Below are 17,967 nucleotides of genomic sequence, written 5' to 3'. Positions count from 1 at the left end.
TCAGAAGACCTGAAAGCCAGAACTACACTTGTCTCTATTCTTAACCCCACTTAGGTTTGCGCCATCCATTTCAGCTTTTCTATTTTTATTTTTTTGGATTTAGACTAGGGTGGATAATATCTTTAGCCTTTCTAATTTACTAGGATCCTACCATGACAAATGAAACAATGGAATATCTAGTGGGAAAACATCCTGTGTGTCATTGTTTTTAAGAACAATACTTGTGATGTTTATTCCTGTATTGTACCCAGAGGCTTAGCAGTGCCGTCACAGTGCCAGAACTCCATGTCCCAGCGCTTCTCTGCCTCTCAGATTTCCCTGGAGCAGATCATCCTCTGACCTTTCAAGGTTGAGTTACGTGAATTTTTCCTTTTATTTGCCAATGCCTGTGGTACAGCTCAGGCTTGGCTTCCAGCATTGTATTATATTCCCGTAGTCCCTCCATCCTGGGCGGGAGCCATGTCTAATCCTGTGTTTGGCTTACTATAAAAAGCTGTTGGGGGGTGCCTGGGTGGTTCAGTCAGTTAAGCATCTGCCTTTGGCTCAGGTCACCATCTTGGGGTCCTGGGATCGAGCCCCACATTGGGCTCCCTGCTCAGCAGGAAGCCTGCTTCTCCCTCTCCCACTCCCCCTGCTTGTGTTCCCTCTCTCACTGTTTCTCTCTCTCTCTGTCAAATAAATAAATAAAATCTTAAAAAAAAAAAGCTGTTGGTACCCCATCAATGTGAAAGGAGCCTGGCTGAATTGCTTCTTTGCGCCTGTGTGTTCTGACTTGACTTGAAATTATTCGGTTTCATGAGTTTGGGGCCTTCTCTAGAGCCCTCTGAACTTTCTTGGGAATTGTTTAGACCTCCTCAGCAGAGAGCAGTTTAAAAAAGCTGACAACACGACTTTTGGGAAGCTGGTAAAAATGTTAACTGTTGTGTTGGGATGAGACAGTGGGTGGTGTGGAAGATTTGGACTCTACCTTGGGCTCTGCTGCTACTAACATGCTGCTAGCTCATTACCCCAACATGACCAAGGAGGAGGCTGGGATCTTTAAGGTTCCTTGGGCGGGGGAGGCTATTGTCTGTCTAGAGCCCATGATTCCAATTTAATGACCTAGGTTCCATCTGGCCTCCTTGGAGTCTTGGGGAAATCATTTTCACATTTCTGAGCCTCAGTATTCTCATCTGTAAAATGAGGATATTATTTATATCATAAGACTGTTGTAAGGATTAAATGAGACAAACTATATATATTATCCAGGGCTGTGTCTAGTGCCCAGTGGGTTCTCAAAGTATTCCTTCTTACCCTCTTTCCCTTTACTCAAACAGGGATAAATTAATCTCCATAAAAAGCACTAGCTAACTAAGGCTTAGAGTACTCTCTCACAGGGATACTTATATTCTACAAGGGATTGTTTTTATAAAAAATTTTTTATTTATTTGAGAGAGAGATGAAGAGAGAGAACTCATATGGTTGGGGGGGGAGGGGCAAAGGGAGAGCGGAGAGAGCATCTTAAGCAGACTCTGAGCTGAGCCAGGAGCCCATCACAGGGCTCGATGAGGGGCTTAGTGCCAGGTTCCACCCAGAGTTCCACACAGGGCTCCGTGCGAGGCTCCATGCAGGGCTTGATCCTTTGACCCTGAGATCATGACCTGAGCCAAAACCAAAAGTCGGACACTTAACTCACTGTGCTACCCAGGTGCTCCTCTACAAGAGATTCTTAAAGATGGTGTCAAAGAAAACAAATCTGAACTTGGTAAGGAGAGACTTTATTTGAGGGATTATTGCAAGGGGGAAGGGGCTATTGCAGTTGAGAGACTGCCCTGACCATGAGATCTGCAAGTGTCTAAAGAGTTAGGCAAAGGAGGTTTTCTTTTATAGAGAGGAGTAAACAAGACCAGAAAAAATTGGTTGTAGTAAAGTGGGATGAAGGGGTGACAGGATTGGATAGTAGATCAGGGAATATTTTACCCTGAGGCCAGCCTGTTCTCAGGAGGGCTGTTGCTGGCTCAGGTTGAGGGTAGGCCAAAGTTCAGAGGTCTGGAGAAAGGAGAGAAGCTTAACTAAAGTTCAGTAAACAAGCATTTTGTCCAGTTGATCAATGGGGATGAAATAGTTCAGCTAATCATTTATGAGGCAAAGAATGGAAATTTGGGAGGTCAGTGTCCTAGCTTTGTCATAGGTAAATGAAGGGGCATCCATGGGTCTTATCTAAGTCATTTGAGGAAGGGTGGTTTTTGTAGTAAGCTGTTTTCCAGAACATGATAGGGCAGGGGACTTCTCAACCTTCATTCTTTTCCAGGAGCACAAGTCTCAGGTAAAATTCAACACTGCCAATGTTAAAATCTTCAGGATCCAAAGGCACTCAGCTGGTGACATCTTTGCAGGATACTGATGGGTGAGTCAGAACATCTTTCCAATGCTCCTCAATGCATACTCTCCTGAGCATCAAACAGTAGAAATCTGGAGGGAGCCCTCCTCTCTTTCATGGATGAGGTCAGAGGTCTGGAAGAGGAAAGGCAAGGGCCATGAGAATATCACCTATAGATAGCACATTCTCTAACAGCTTCATACAAAACCCCATTTCTTGAAATGCAAGTGGAAAAAGAGACAGGATTGTTTCAGTTTTCCAGGCTCATCTCTTCTCACTGACAAGAGAACTGAGAGATTCTGGTTATCAGCAGCAGCAACATCAACCAAACTTGGTTGATCTGAACCTCCCTCCAGGAGAAGGGTGTATGTGTGTGTGTGTCCTGGGGAAAGGCCTGGGTCAGCTGGTATGGCAGAGGGGACTCTGGGGGCTTAGGGTAGCAGTTCTTTACCATCCCATTCAGAAATACTATGTTTATGTACTTTCACAATAGGCACAGCCAAGTATAGTATGTCATTTAGGCTAAGTCCAGAACACTTTACCTCTTTCCATGCCCATCTTTATATTATTGCTAATGATGCCTATGTCAGGTTTGCAAGAAAATCAAGTCAAGGTGCAAGAATAAGGAATGTGTACCCAGGGAGTTCCCTTTCTACAAAGTCCTTTGCCCAGAGTGAGGATTTATACCAGGGTCTATTAGTCCATCAGGTGAGCAAGGAAAGAATAAAAAGTGATTTAAAAAAAATCAGTATAGCCATACAGACACCTGGGTAAGTGGACCCTCTTGCATTCTTTTTGACTGCCCTAAGAAGATGGATTTGTAATCTTAGCAAAGGTGAGAGGACACTGCATGGTCCTTAGATGGCATGGAGATCGTAGTGTGTATTTCTTTAAATGGTAGAGGATCCATGGATTTCAGCTTCTGCCCTCCTCACAGGAAATAATGCTAAGAACAGAGATGTGTTGGACCTGCAGCTGTCCTATCCAAGTGAATCCCCTGACTTGTCTTCTGTAAATAGCAGTTGAGGATTTTATTTTACTTTATTTTATTTTTTTAAAAGATTTTATTTATTTGTCAGAGAGGGAGAGAGAGAGCACAAGCAGGGGAAGCTGCAGGCAGAGGGAGAAGCAGGCTCCTTGCTGAGCAGGAAACCTGATATGGGACTCGATGCCAGGACTCTGGGATCATGACCTGAGCCTAAGGCAGACCCCTAACTGACTGAGCCAGGTGTCCCACAGTTAAGGATTTTAAAACCTTTTTTTCTCTTTTCATCTTGGGGTTCACTGATCTGGAAGCTACCTCTATGATAATACTACTTTACATATACTTATTTGTATGCCATTTTACAGATGACAATGTCAAGTCATGGAAAGGGCACTGAATCCAAGGAGGAAGGGAGGGTGGGTCCCAGGCCAGTTGTGGAATCACTGATAAAGTCTCTTTCCCTTCACACACTCCAAGCTTAGATATGCTGGTTCTTTTCAGTTCACAGTTCAATGCCTGAAAACCTTTGGAATGGGGAGCAGGGTGGTAGGAGACTGGATCTAGAAAAAGGAGTCCCAGGCTTAAGACCCAGCCCGACCACTAACTGGCTGCATAACCAAGACCTAAAACCTATTTGGGCAAAAGGATTTTAGCTGAAACATAATGCCAGGCTGCCCTTCCTGCTTCTGGCCCCACATTAGACCTCATCACCTTTCCACTGCAATCAGAGAAAAGATGGGGCCAGCAGTGTAGGCCTATTAATAGGGCCCCTGGCTGCTTTGGCTTCCCATCTTGAGAGCCTCCAGGGCCCGCTGGCGCCTGCCTCTCTGCTTCCCTGCTTCCCTGCAAGAAATTAGCTGAGTGGTCTCGCCTTGCACCTCCACCACCCTCTCAGACCTCAAACCCGCCCCCCCACCCCCAAGTCTTGGTTCCCACAGGGGAAGGCGCCCAGGGTGAGGGCCAAGGAGGAGGCACGCTGGGGAGGGGTACTGCCAAATCTTCTTCAGGGACAGCTGGGAGCAGGGCTCCTCTGGAAAACACAGTCTAGAAGAGTAGTGATATTGGCTCTAAGAAGAGTAATTGAGAAGAAAATAAATGTAGGCTCCTCCCCTGCCCTCGCTAAACTCTCCAATCTCCTGGGGGACAAAGGCGGCCCAGAGAGGAGCAGGAAGGACGCGCCAGGCCCTTGGCCCCAGGTGAACCAAGTGCAGACAGCAGAGAAAAAAAGTATCCTTCACTTAATGCCACGCCTCTTCTTTCCCCCACCCTCCAGTAAAGTCTCTAGACAACAGCTGCACGCCGACCCTTCCAAGTGTCCCCATCTACCACAGACTGTCAGACAAGCGCAGAGACGGCCCGGGTTATCCTGGGTCCACCCAGGGTGGGCGTGCAGCCCTCCCTTCAGCCTTCTCCTCCTCCACCAGAAGGAGCTGCAACCCGCGGGGTCAGAGGCGGAGCAGAGACTGGGGGCGCTCTGGCGAGAAGAAGGAGTAAGTCTTTGGCAGGCAAGGGGTGTGGGTCCCTTGGGGAGCCGTGGCCGCTCACCTGGGCCCAGCCTGGCCCGCTGAGATGGGCTCCTTCTCCTCCACGCTGGCTCGGTCCCGCAACTCTGTGGTGCAGTTGGGCTCGTCGCCACCGCAGCACGAGGAGCCACCCGCTGCTCCCGCAGCTCGAAGAGACACATTCTCCTTCCCCAAGGACCGGAGGCTAGGACCCGGGCGGGCAGAGACGCACTATCCGCCGGCAGCCTGGGAGGCTCAGTTCACCGCGCGCAGTAGAGAAGAGCGCGCGAAGTTAGAGAGTCCGGAGCTGTCCCCGGTGCTGAAGTGTGCGGAGAGTATGTCCCAGCCCTACTTGCCCCGAAGCGGTAGCGCCGCGGGTAAGTCCTATCTTGCTTGCACGGGGTGTAGGGAACGCAGGGAGCTGCTGCCTGGAGACCTATGGGGTTCTCTTTACCGTCAGGGGAAGAAATGAAGGCTCTGTTTCTCAACAGTATTTCGCTTTCCTTGTTCTCTTGCCCATAACTTTTTTTTTTGTACAAGTTAAGACTCATTTCTGGTTCAACAGGGAGTTATTTCAGAAGGACCATCTTTCACAGGGTTTTAAACAATAGCATGCAAGGCAGTTTACACTGTAAGGATCCCTTTCCGCAGCTTTGTACTGGCGCCAGCACCACGCAGAGAAGTCTTCCTTGTTGTCTTGGAAAGATAAGGATGAATGAGGCTTATCTTCCCATCTCCTTCCAGGCGAATTGGGAAAAGGGCAGGAGATCCCTGTTTGTTTAAGACCTTAGTTCCATGTGTGAAGAAGGAAACCACTATTTGAACTAGTCTCTTCTGAAGGGGCTTGTGGTGCATGGTTGGGGGAAGACATTGTTAAGGTAGGCAGGAATGGAGAAGTGAAAAGAGCACACAAGATTTGGGGTCAGGTGGACCTGAGTCTCCATCTGCTGCTTTCATGTGATCTTGGGCAGGATGCTCTCCTTTTGCCTCAATTTTGTCATCTGTGACATAGGGATGATAATAACTTGAATCTCACTAGGTAGCTGGAAAATCTAACCAGACACAGTGCATGTAGAAGAATTTTGAAACTGTAAAGTGCTATGCAGATATTCAGTATTATGCCTGAAACTGATTTCTGAACCTCTACAACTGAAACAGAAGGGAATAGTGGAACTTTTCATTTTTTAGTTTAAGATATTCAAAGGCTCCATTTCATACGGCAGGTGCTGTTTTGTGTAAGTGGGAGGAAAAGTCCTTACATGTATTTAAAAAAAATCTCTCACACTAGTAAAGTTACTAAATACATCAGCTGTCCTTTACTTTCACATGAATCCCCACTTTATCCCAGGCAAGGTTGTGATGCTCACTGCTATTGTCTTTTGAGTTTTCAAAAAGGATTCAGTGGACAATGTTGGTTCCCCTAAAGAGAAAAAGATGAGGTTAGTGGAGAGGGAGATTGGCTTATGCTTTTACTCAAGAGAGGTAAGGATACATGTATCCCTATTCCCTTGAGAATTTTCTTCTAAAAAATATTGTGAGTTTATTCATTAGCTTGTATTTGTTCTTGTGTCATTCAAACAACCTTCCTAAACAAAAATTACAAGAAGAAAAAGAATTATGAGAAGGTACATACACATTGTCCTTGAAAGGGGGGATTTATCATTGTAAAATGTTATTTTTTTCCATTCATAAGACCTGTCTTTGTGGTATTAATGGAAAGAGAACCAAATTTGGAGTCAAGGTACCTGGGTTCTGCTAAGGTCTGCATCCTAGGGCAGGAGACCTATATTTTCTAAGCCTGTATTATTTGCTCTTTTAAAATGAGTACAAATAGGGGCTCCTGGGTGGCTCCATCGGTTAAACGCTTGCCTTAGGCTCTCCTGGGATCAAGCTCTGCATTGGGCTCCCTGCTCACACTGTCTCTCTCTGTCAAATAAATAAATAAAATATTAAACAAATAATAAAATAAGATAAGTACAAGTAGAGTTGTACCATCTCCTATACCATGAAACTCAAAGGAAATTATGGCGATAAAAATGATTTGTAAACTGTAAGTACTATACAAGCAAAAGGTATTATCAAAGTATCAGGAAGCTTAATATTTTCTAATGTATAGGATGCAAATTTAATTTTTATATAATCTTATTATGGTCTATCATAGTTACATTGGATGGAATATGAAAGTCTGTTGTGAAACTCAATATTAATTTGTGTGATATTAATTGAATTACAAATCAATATATTCATGGAAGAATATTACCATATTTTTTTCTCATACTTTTGATGATGTGGACAGAATATTTGGGTATTACAATTAATTCACACATTTACAATGCCTGGAGACCAGCTTCTAGGAATTTGCATTCAATTAATTTCTGCTCTCGTTTGGTGAATAAACCTGTGAATACTATTAACTTTAACTTTTTGATTATGTAAGAATTAATTTTTCCATTCCTTCCTTTTTATTTCATAAAGAATATCACCAATTAAAAATGACATTCTGAGTTTTATATCACCTAGGATACGTATGCAAAGTTATTCAATTTCTATATTTTGCTCTTTAAAAAAATGGTATTTGAGCTTAAATCTTTGAAGTGTGGTGGGTTTAGATAGCTGGAATTGCAGATCAGGCTCAGTTTTATCATTTCTAAAAATGAAATGAGCTGCCCTTACCTGTGAAGCTGGGTGGCCCTTTGTTGGATTCAATTGGTTTTCTCCAAATATTGGGTAGAACAGCGCACAACTTGTGAATTTGGGAGGAAAGTAGCTGTGATGCAAACTAAACTTGTGTTTTACAAGCCAAACTGATTGAATGTGTGTGTGTGTGTGTGTGTGTGTATGTATAAATGAGTGCTATGTGCCAGCAGCTATTTTATGAGATGGTAGGGTGGATACTTTTATTATTATTATACAGATGTAGATATTAAGGCACAGAGGGATTAAGAAACTAGTCACACAGCTAGTAAATAAATGATAGCCAGAGTTTAAACTCAGATAGTCCAGCTCTAGAACTGTATTCTTACCCACTTCTCTATGCTACTTGTTAGAAGTGCTGTATGCTTATTTCCCATTTGTTACTCCTTAGTTTATTATTTAGTAATGTCCTTTGAAAGTTTTGTTTTGTCCCAACTATAGTCAGGGAGTCAAGAGAAAATGCACTGGTTCTGGGAGGGAGGTGTCAGAGTATTAAGGAAGAAATAGTCACCTTGGATATTGTGATTAAAGCCAGAGAACTTTGTGGGGTGTGAGTGAGTGAGACTCAGGGTGCAGAGTTGAAGAGTAAGGCCAGCTGTTTCTCCTCACCTGAATTTAAATGCTTTAGGCCTCTGATATTTGTTTTATTAAGGATAGTGATAGTTCCCTGCTGTTCTCTCATCATACTGACGTGAAGATTAAATGAGATATGGTGCCAAAACCCAAGTGGCACCTGGCATATATGAAGCATAGGTATTTTGTATGTGTGTTTCTTTTCAGAGCTTTGGGGCCCCAGTCACTGCTAGAAAGGAAGGAACAGTTTGATCTGTTTTCAATAAAAGGGTAGCTCAGAACAAACAAATAATCAAATAAATGAAAAGCCTTCCATAACTGTCTATTGTGTAATAATCTGCAGTTGATTATCTGAGGCTTCTTCTAGCTTTTGTTAGAAATTCCTCTGGATGGGGAGAAACTTTGGTATTATTGAATAAAGTGATTTTTGATTAATATTTGTGTATTAAAATGATTTGGGTTCTTTCAGTTTTCAGTTGCTGTCCCTTTCTTCTTTTGCTTAACATTTGAAAAATGTGTGTTCTGCAAGAGCTAATTTCAGATTGCAACCAGTATTTGTCAGATGGTGGTCTTGGAACATTGTCTTGCTGAATTTCATTGTTCTTGGTTTCCATCTAAGTCCTCTGTGACTCTTGATAAGAGTATCATTGTTGAGAGGAAAAATTTTCCTGTACCCACTTAGATTCACGATAAGGGTCCTGAGCGCTGTGAATTGTGTAAGACTGATGAATCACAGACCTGTACCTCTGAAGCAAATAATACATTATATGTTAAAAAAAAGAAGTAGAAGATAGTAGGAAGGAAAAAATGAAAAGGGGGAAATCGGAGGGGGAGATGAACCATGAAAGAAGATGGACCCTGAAAAACAAACTGAGGGTTCTAGAGGGGAGGGGGGTGGGGGGATGTGTTAGCCTGGTGATGGGTATTAAAGAGGGCATATACTGAATGGAGCACTGGGTGTTATACGCTAACAGTGAATCATGGAACACTACATCAAGAACTAATGACGTAATGTATGGTGATTAACATAACATAATAAAATAAAAAAAAAGATAAGTGCCCTGCAAATTAACTGACAATGGACAGCTTGAGGAGAAAAGACAAGGTTTATTTACATTCGCCTAAGGGAATATTTAGTAATGAGTAACTTTTTGAGTAGCCAGAGGTAAAGGTTTATACTGTGTGCCAACTTAACAACACCAACTTAACAACAACAAAAAAGGAGGGGTAGTTTAGGGCTTCAGTGGGCAAGTATGGAAGTATGTGCTTTTTGGGTGCTAATGGGCAGCTGAATTTTCACACTTCCCAGTGTTAAGTGTCAGGGTTTTCCTACTCTGGAAACTCCCTCAGAAGAGGGTCAGTGGCAGCTATATCTTTGGGAGGCTCTGCTTAAGTTTAGGTAATCTTTCTATTGCTGCTGATCAGATGCTTTTTTTTTTTAAAGATTTTATTTATTTATTTGACAGAGAGAGAGACAGCGAGAGAGGGAACACAGCAGGGGGAGTAGGAGAAGGAGAAGCAGGCTTCCTGTGGAGCAGGGAGCCCAATGTGGGGCTCCATTCCAGAACTCTGGGATCATGACCTGAGCCGAAGGCAGACGCTTAATGACTGAGCCACCCAGGTGCCCTGATCAGAGGCTTTTTTTTTTTTTCTGATCGGAAGCTTTTAAAGTAAATTTCATATCACTTTGGTGAGCTGTTAATTTCTTCATCAGTGTTTGCCTGTAACTCAGTCCTCTCATATGTTAGCACCAGTGGTTTTCAGATTTTAGTGTTTACCATAATCACCTGGAAACCTAATTCCAGAGGCCCAGGCTTATAGGTATGGGATAGAGCTGGGAGGGGGGCATTCTTAGTACATTAACCAAATTTTCCAGGTGATTCTGTTACCACCAAAGTGTGTATCACACTCACCTGGAGGCTTGTAAAACATAGAATCCTGGGCCCTATCTCCAGAGTTTTTGATTAGTAAGTCTGGCAGGCAACATAAGAATTTATGTTTCTAACAAGTTCCCAGATGCTGCTAATGCTGCTGGTCAAGGGATCACACTTTGAAAACCACTGGTCAGTACATAGAAATTACCAGGAAGGGCCACTATTCTTAGGTGTATTGTATTAACTATAATTGAGTTCTTGATTTTGCATCTTGATGGATACTAAGGAGGAGAGAGACTCTGGATGCAACTTTCATTTACCTACTCTTTCTGTTCCACCTGCCTAGCTCTTTAGGGCCACTCTCTTGTTAATTTCTAAAATATCAGGATAATTATGATTCTTTATCAGTGGTGCTTTTAATTTGGGATTTTGTTTTTGGAATTTTTTTAGCTGAATTAAAAGGACTTGTTGAGGAGGAACATTTTTTCTTTACCTCCTAAGATTTTTCTGGCTAGTCTACAAATTAGATTGACATGAAACAGATTAACAGGAGAAAATCACGTGTAATTATGGTCATACAGGGAATCCACATAAACGTGAAAGATTCTAAAGACAGTCAGGCAAAATGAGGTGTATATGTCATTCGGGACTAAGGAGAAAGGGGTAGGGGTTTGAGGCTACAAAGGGAAGGAAGGCAACTGAAAATGAAAAGCATAAATATTTGGTAAACAATTTTATTGGGCCATCTAGAAACAATGAGACATAGAGAAGAATTCTAACAAACAGACTTTGCTAAGATCCTCCCTGTCTACCATACCTAGATCATATTATACTGTAGTTAACTATGGTGATTCCTGCAGCAGGTCATCTCTCCAAATTATTTTAGAAAGTTAGGAGGGAAGGCAAGAAAGAAAAACTTCTTGAGTCTTCTGTTTCTTAAAAATAATCAGCCTAGGGCGCCTGGGTGGCTCAGTCATTGGGTGTCTGCCTTCGGCTCAGGTCATGATCTCGGGGTCCTGGGATCGAGCCCTACATCGGGCTCCCTGCTCTGCGGGAAGCCTGCTTCTCCCTCTCCCGCTCCCCCTGCTTGTGTTCCCTCTCTCACTCTCTGTCAAATAAATAAATAAAATCTTTAGAAAAAATAATCAGCCTAAATTAATCCTTATTGCAAAGAGACACATTTTGGGGTGTGCAATTTTCTCCCCTGCAGATTGATTAATGTGAAAATAAAACAAAGCTCTCATCATTTTAAAGATCAGAGGGTGTGTGGTGTTGCCACTAGTGTCTTAATCTTCAACACTTCAACAGCATCTCCTAGGATATGTCCCTGTTCCAAGTTAATTTAAACATACACAAGCAGCCTTCTAAAAACTTAGGTTAATGATAAGGAATACTGGTGTGCGGGGCAAGTGCTGGACCCCTGTGGATTTGGCATTACCTTCAGGAACTGTCCTCCTCAGCCACACTGCCTTCCTCTTGGGGAGGCAAATCTGGGTCCCAGTGTCCTATCAAGTCTAGGAAGTCTTCGAACCACTTTCCTTTCATTCTCTTTCCTGATGGTTACCAGAGGCATTGCTTCCAAATGTGGTCTCAGCTAAGTGCAGAGTAACCTCTTTATCCCTGAACCATTAGCAGTGTATTAGCACCTGTTGGGTGGAAGACTTGGGGAAGGATGCTTCACAGCTTAGAAAGTCCCCAGAGTCTCTTTATCATTTGATCTTCAGGACAGTTTTCTGAGGCAGATGGGACAGATGGCCTCATTGTTCTCCTTTAAAAAAGAAAGGGGATTGAAATCAAAATTTTTATTTATTATTGATGACATGCTTTATTCTAGATCACTTGCAGTTAGATTTTCAGGTGGCCCATTGTTTCTTCCAGGAAGCCTGGTGCCAGGGAAAGAGGCTCTGGAATCTTAATCCCTGACTTTGATATTCTGGCTACCTGAATTGAACTTTCTTAGAGCCCATTTCCTTGTGTGGAAAAGGAAATAGAAATGGTATTGACCTCATCTCTATAAGGTAATTGATGGAAGGCACTTAACCCATGCCTTGGGGCATGATAATCATTTAGTAAATATTGGCTATCTTTATAGATAAATAGATCAGATATGTAGGTATTTTTCCTGGACTCCCATAGCCAATACACTGGCAGGGCTAGGATAGAGACCTTTTGATTTCTAGTCCAGTTCTCTTTCCACAATGCCATATTGATGCTTCTGTGGAAATAAAACAATTAAGTGTGGTGAGGAAGGTAGGGAAGAGAAGGGTATAGAACCAGAGAAAGATTGAGGGCAGAGGGGAAGCAAGCAAAAAAACACAAAGCAGTTCATTTGATGTTAGAGAATTGGGGTCCTAGCTCTCCCATTTTCAGGGTAAGGACATAGATCCCACATACTTATGTTATCCTTGGTGTTATATTGCCTGTAATTTACTCACTGTTCAACCCAGTGGGGTGTGAGTGTGTGTGTGTGTGTGTGTGTGTGTGTGTGTGTGTGTGAGTTTTAATCTGCCTTCTAGGAGTGAGCGGTTAACATTAGCACCCTGATCAGAAATACTTGATAAAAAGTATATTCCTAAATTCTTCAACTATTCCTTTAATTGCTCCAATTATGTTATATCTAACTGCATTAAAGGATTTTAAAATCGACGTAAAGGTAATTAGAAATAATTTTTCATTGGTCAAAATGAGTAGTGCTTAAGGTATGTCAGTTGGTAAGAAATACTGTCAGGCACTTCTGCCCTATCACGAATGAGGCATATGAACCTGCAGAGTCCAGAGATCTGTACCAGCTCAAGTGGCAACCTATTCCTAGGTTCCTGATTTGGTTCTGTATTTCACTCTTTGACAGAAGATTTAGGGTTTGGTCCTGCTTGGATTGCCATCTGGTCCTCCTGGTATATGTCCCCATCCACGTGCAAGGGGCCGGAAATATAGTTTTCTGTGTGTCCAGGAAGAGGAGCAGAACTGTAAATATTGTGAGCACTCATGACATTAGCACATTTAGAGTTGATTTTCCTTGTTCTATAGCTGAGGAAACAGGTTCATGAAGGCCAAGTGTCTTGCCCAAGATCACAAAGCTACTAAATAGCAAAGCTAGGATTCAAACTTGAAATATAGTTGGAGAGATGATAAATCTAGGTGAAACAAAGGTGAACAGTGCAAGAAGGACTTCAGTTAATTAAGTTGCATGGTATGCAACATAGCAGTATTTCTCAAAGTACATTTGGAAACCTGCCTCAGAATTACGTGGGGCTTTTGTTAAAACACATCCTCCTGGGCCCCTTCCTAGGCCTGCTGAATCAGAATCTGACAGTGGGGCCCAGAAGTCTGCATTTTTATATACATACCAGGGGAATATTGAAGGGAAACCTCATAAACCTCAATAAAACAGTGGGAAAAAAGGAACCATAAAGATCAGTGCATGTACAACCTATTCACTTAATCTTCTTGGTATCATGGCCAGTTTTGCCTTTGGCCCAAATGCTCCAAGAGTAGGGTGGACCTCATTTCCATGCTATTTAGAAAGTTCCATGGAAAGGATGTTTGGAAAAGGGTTTTCTTTACTTCTTAAGACCTGTCTGGCTGTTTTTGTTGAATTCATTTCTGGACTTTCACACCCTAACAATGAGCATTTTCTTCCAGTCAAGGAGGCAAGAAATGTTACTAATCAGAGAGTACCTCCTCCAGAATAAAGCCTCTATTCTGAAGGAAAAACTGAAGCTTAGTTTTAAAATATACATATTGCTTTATCTTCCCATGTCTGAATCTTATTATATAATGGTGCTGTTTGGAAAGAAAGCAATGAAATTTTTAATTTTTTTAATTTTAATTTTTAATTTTTTTATGACTGTCAAAGTGTGGAGGAAAAAAATTAAATCATTATATAATATAGGAACAATAGAAACTAACATTTATTGATCACTTACTATGGGCTAAGAAACTGTTCTATGCGTTCTTTATGTACCAGCATTACACTACAAGGTAAGTACCATGTTATCTCCTTTTTATCGATGAGGCACTGAGGCTAGGAGAATTAACCAAGGTCACATATTTAGTGAGTTCACAAATCTGATGAGATCATACATCTCGTGAATGCTGGGGATGGGATTTGAACTCAGGTCTTAAGTACTGTGCTAAACTGCCCAAGGCATCAGCAGCTTGGGGCTGATGAAAAAAATCGGCCAATTTGTTGTTACCATGGTAACAAATAGTATATGAGGAAGACAATGATGATGTAAAAGTTTCCAGAAGTACATTTATCATTATCTTTCATTATTGTAATGTCGTGGTCTAAATACAATGGTAAATATATTGATAGATTGATTATAGATAATATTCAAATTACTATGTTGACTCAGACTATCTCTGGTTAAAGTTAAAATAAGAATATAAATCTAGGGTGCCTGGGTGGCTCAGTTGGTTGGGCGACTGCCTTCGGCTCAGGTCATGATCCTGGAGTCCCTGGATCTAGTCCCGCATTGGGCTCCCTGCTCAGCAGGGAGTCTGCTTCACCCTCTGACCCTTCCCCCCATGTGCTCTCTCTCTCTCATTCTCTCTCTCTCAAATAAATAAATAAAATCTTTAAAAAAAGAATATAAATCTATATGTCTTATAGGTATATATGTTTGATTACAGGATAATAAAATTACAATATCAAGAAAAAGTTGAGATAAAAGAAAAAGGCTCCTAAAATATCATCTCCTTAATGACGGGCTATCTTGGCATCTGTGTATACCTTCCCACTTTTTGTTTATGTGCATAATATGATTTTTTAAAAATTTTTTTATTGTTCTGTTAATCACCATACATTACATCATTGGTTTTTGATGTAGTGTTCCATGATTCATTGTTTGAGCATAACACCCAATGCTCCACGCAGAATGTGCCCTCTTTAATACCCATCACCAGGCTAACCCATCCCCCCACCCCCCTCCCCTCTAGAACCCTCAGTTTGTTTTTCAGAGTCCATCGTCTCTCATGGTTCGTCTCCCCCTCCGACTTACTCCCCTTTGTTATTCCCCTCCTGCTATCTTCTTCTTCTTCTTTTTTTTTTTTAACATATATTGCATTATTTGTTTCAGAAGTACAGATCTGTGATTTAACAGTCTTGCACAATTCACAGTGCTCACCATAGCACATACCCTCCCCAATGTCTATCACCCAGCCACCTCATCCCTCCCACCCCCCACCACTCCAGCAACCCTCAGTTTGTTTCCTGAGATTAACAATTCCTCATATCAGTGAGGTAATATGATACATATTTGTCTCTGATTGACTTATTTCACTCAGCATAACACTCTCCCATTCCATCCACTTTGTTGCAAATGGCAAGATCTCATTCCTTTTGATGGCTGCATAATATTCCATTGTGTATATATACCACATCTTTATCCATTCATCTGGCGGTGGACATCTTGGCTCTTTCCACAGTTTGGCTATTGTGGACATTGCTGCTATAAACATTGGGGTGCATGTACCCCTTCGGATCCCTACATTTGTCTTTGTGGTAAATACCCAGTAGTGCAATTGCTGGATCGTAGGGTAGCTCTATTTTCAACTGTTTGAGGAACCTCCATACTGTTTTCCAGAGTGGTTGCACCAGCTTGCAGTCCCACCAAGAGTGTAGGAGCGTTCCCCTTTCTCCGCATCCCCACCAACATCTGTCGTTTCCTGACTTGTTAATTTGAAGCCATTCTGACTGGTGTGAGGTGGTATCTCATTGAGGTTTTGATTTGGATTTCCCTGATGCCGAGCGATGTTGAGAACTTTTTCATGTGTCTGTTGGCCATTTGGATGTCTTCTTTGGAAAAATGTCTGTTCATGTCTTCTGCCCATTTCTTGATTGGATTATTTGTTCTTTGGGTGTTGAGTTTGATAAGTTCTTTATAGATTTTGGATACTAGCCCTTTATCTGATATGTCATTTGCAAATATTTTCTCCCATTCTGTCGGTTGTCTTTTGGTTTTGTGGACTGTTTCTTTTGCTGTGCAAAAGCTTTTGATCTTGATGAAATCCCAATAGTTCATTTTTGCCCTTGTTTCCCTTGCCTTTGGTGATGTTTCTAGGAAGAAGTTGCTGTGGCTGAGGTCGAAGAGGTTGCTTCCTGTGTTCTCCTTTAGGATTTTGATGGACTCCTGTCTCACGTTTAGGTCTTTCAACCATTTGGAGTCTATCTTTGTGTGTGGTGTAAGGAAATGGTCCAGTTTCATTCTTCTGCATGTGGCTGTCCAATTTTCCCAACACCATTTGTTGAAGAGACATTCTTTCCTGCTTTGTCAAAGATGAGTTGACCATAGAGTTGAGGGTCCATTTCTGGGCTCTCTATTCTGTTCCATTGATCTATGTGTCTGTTTTTGTGCCAGTACCGTACTGTCTTGATGATGACAGCTTTGTAATAGAGCTGGAAGTCCGGAATTGTGACACCACCAGCTTTGCTTTTCTTTTTCAATATTCCTCTGGCTATTCGGGGTCTCTTCTGGTTCCATACAAATTTTAGGATTATTTGTTCCATTTCTTTGAAAAAAGTGGATGGTATTTTGATGGATATTGCATTGAATGTGTAGATTGCTCTAGGTAGCATTGACATCTTCACAATGTTTGTTCTTCCAATCGATGAGCATGGAACATTTTTCCATTTCTTTGTGTCTTCTTCAATTTCTTTCATGAGTATTTTATAGTTTTCTGAGTACAGACCCTTTGCCTCTTTGGTTACATTTATTCCTAGGTATCTTATGGTTTTGGGTGCAATTGTAAATGGGATCGACTCCTTGATTTGTCTCTCTTCTGTCTTGTTGTTGGTGTATAGGAATGCCACTGATTTCTGTGCATTGATTTTATATCCTGCTACTTTACTGAATTCCTGTATGAGTTCTATCAGTTTTGGGATGGAGTCTTTTGGGTTTTCCACATACAGTATCATATCATCTGCAAAGAGTGAGAGTTTGACTTCCTCTTTGCCGATTTGGATGCCTTTGGTTTCTTTTTGTTGTCTGATTGCTGTGGCTAGGACTTCTAATAGTATGTTGAATAACAGTGGTGATAGTGGACAACCCTGCCGCGTTCCTGACCTTAGGGAAAAGCTCTCAGCTTTTCCCCATTGAGAATGATATTCGCTGTAGGTTTTTCGTAGATGGCTTTTATGATATTGAGGTAGGTACCCTCTATCCCTATACTCTGAAGAGTTTTGATCAAGAAAGAATGCTGTACTTTGCCAAATGCTTTTTCTGCATCTATTGAGGGGACCATATGATTCTTGTTCTTTCTTTTGTTAATGTATCGTATCACGTTGATTGATTTGCGGATGTTGAACCAGCCTTGCAGCCCAGGGATAAATCCCACTTGGTCATGGTGAATAATCCTTTTAATGTACTGTTTGATCCTATTGGCTAGTATTTTGGTGAGAATTTTTGCATCCATGTTCATCAAGGATATTGGTCTGTAATTCTCCTTTTTGATGGGGTCTTTGTCTGGTTTTGGGATCAAGGTAATGGTGGCCTCATAAAATGAGTTTGGAAGTTTTCCTTCCATTTCTATTTTTTGGAACAGTTTCAGGAGAATAGGTATTAATTCTTCTTTAAATGTTTGGTAGAATTCCCCTGGGAAGCCATCTGGCCCTGGGCTTTTGTTTGTTGGGAGATTTTTGATGACTGCTTCATTTTTCTTAGTGGTTATAGGTCTGTTCTGGTGTTCTATTTCTTCCTGGTTCAATTTTGGTAGTTAATACGTCTCTAGGAATGCACCCATTTCTTCCAGGTTATCTAATTTGCTGGCATAGAGTTGCTCATAATATGTTCTTAGAATTGTTTGTATTTCTTTGGTGTTGGTTGTGATCTCTCCTCTTTCATTCATGATTTTGTTGATTTGGGTCATTTCTCTTTTCTTTTGGATAAGTCTGGCCAGGGGTTTATCAATCTTGTTAATTCTTTCAAAGAACCAGCTCCTAGTTTTGTTGATCTGTTCTGTTCTTTTGGTTTCTAGTTC

General features: G+C 41.7%; 1 protein-coding gene across 2 annotated transcripts in view; it reads left to right on the top strand.

Moving 5' to 3' along the window:
• The first annotated feature begins 4,913 nt into the window (after positions 1 to 4,913).
• PDE1C (phosphodiesterase 1C) overlaps positions 4,914 to 17,967 on the top strand; it is a 625,988-nt gene continuing 612,934 nt past the window's right edge. The window contains exons 1-2 of one of the 2 annotated variants that reach the window (XM_088018709.1): positions 4,914 to 5,227; positions 13,145 to 13,160. In XM_088018709.1, coding sequence (XP_087874835.1) covers positions 4,914 to 5,227; positions 13,145 to 13,160 — 330 coding nt within the window. The remainder of the gene's footprint in view (positions 5,228 to 13,144; positions 13,161 to 17,967) is intronic. The other variant, XM_088018710.1, reaches the window with a different exon arrangement.

This window comes from Eumetopias jubatus, unplaced genomic scaffold, assembly GCF_037043125.1.
Source record: "Eumetopias jubatus isolate StellerSeaLion01/CBP00866 unplaced genomic scaffold, mEumJub1_p1.0 scaffold_14, whole genome shotgun sequence".
NCBI lineage: Eukaryota > Metazoa > Chordata > Mammalia > Carnivora > Otariidae > Eumetopias > Eumetopias jubatus.
Note: the sequence above shows the minus strand (reverse complement) of the source record. Positions and strands in the feature narration are given on the sequence as shown.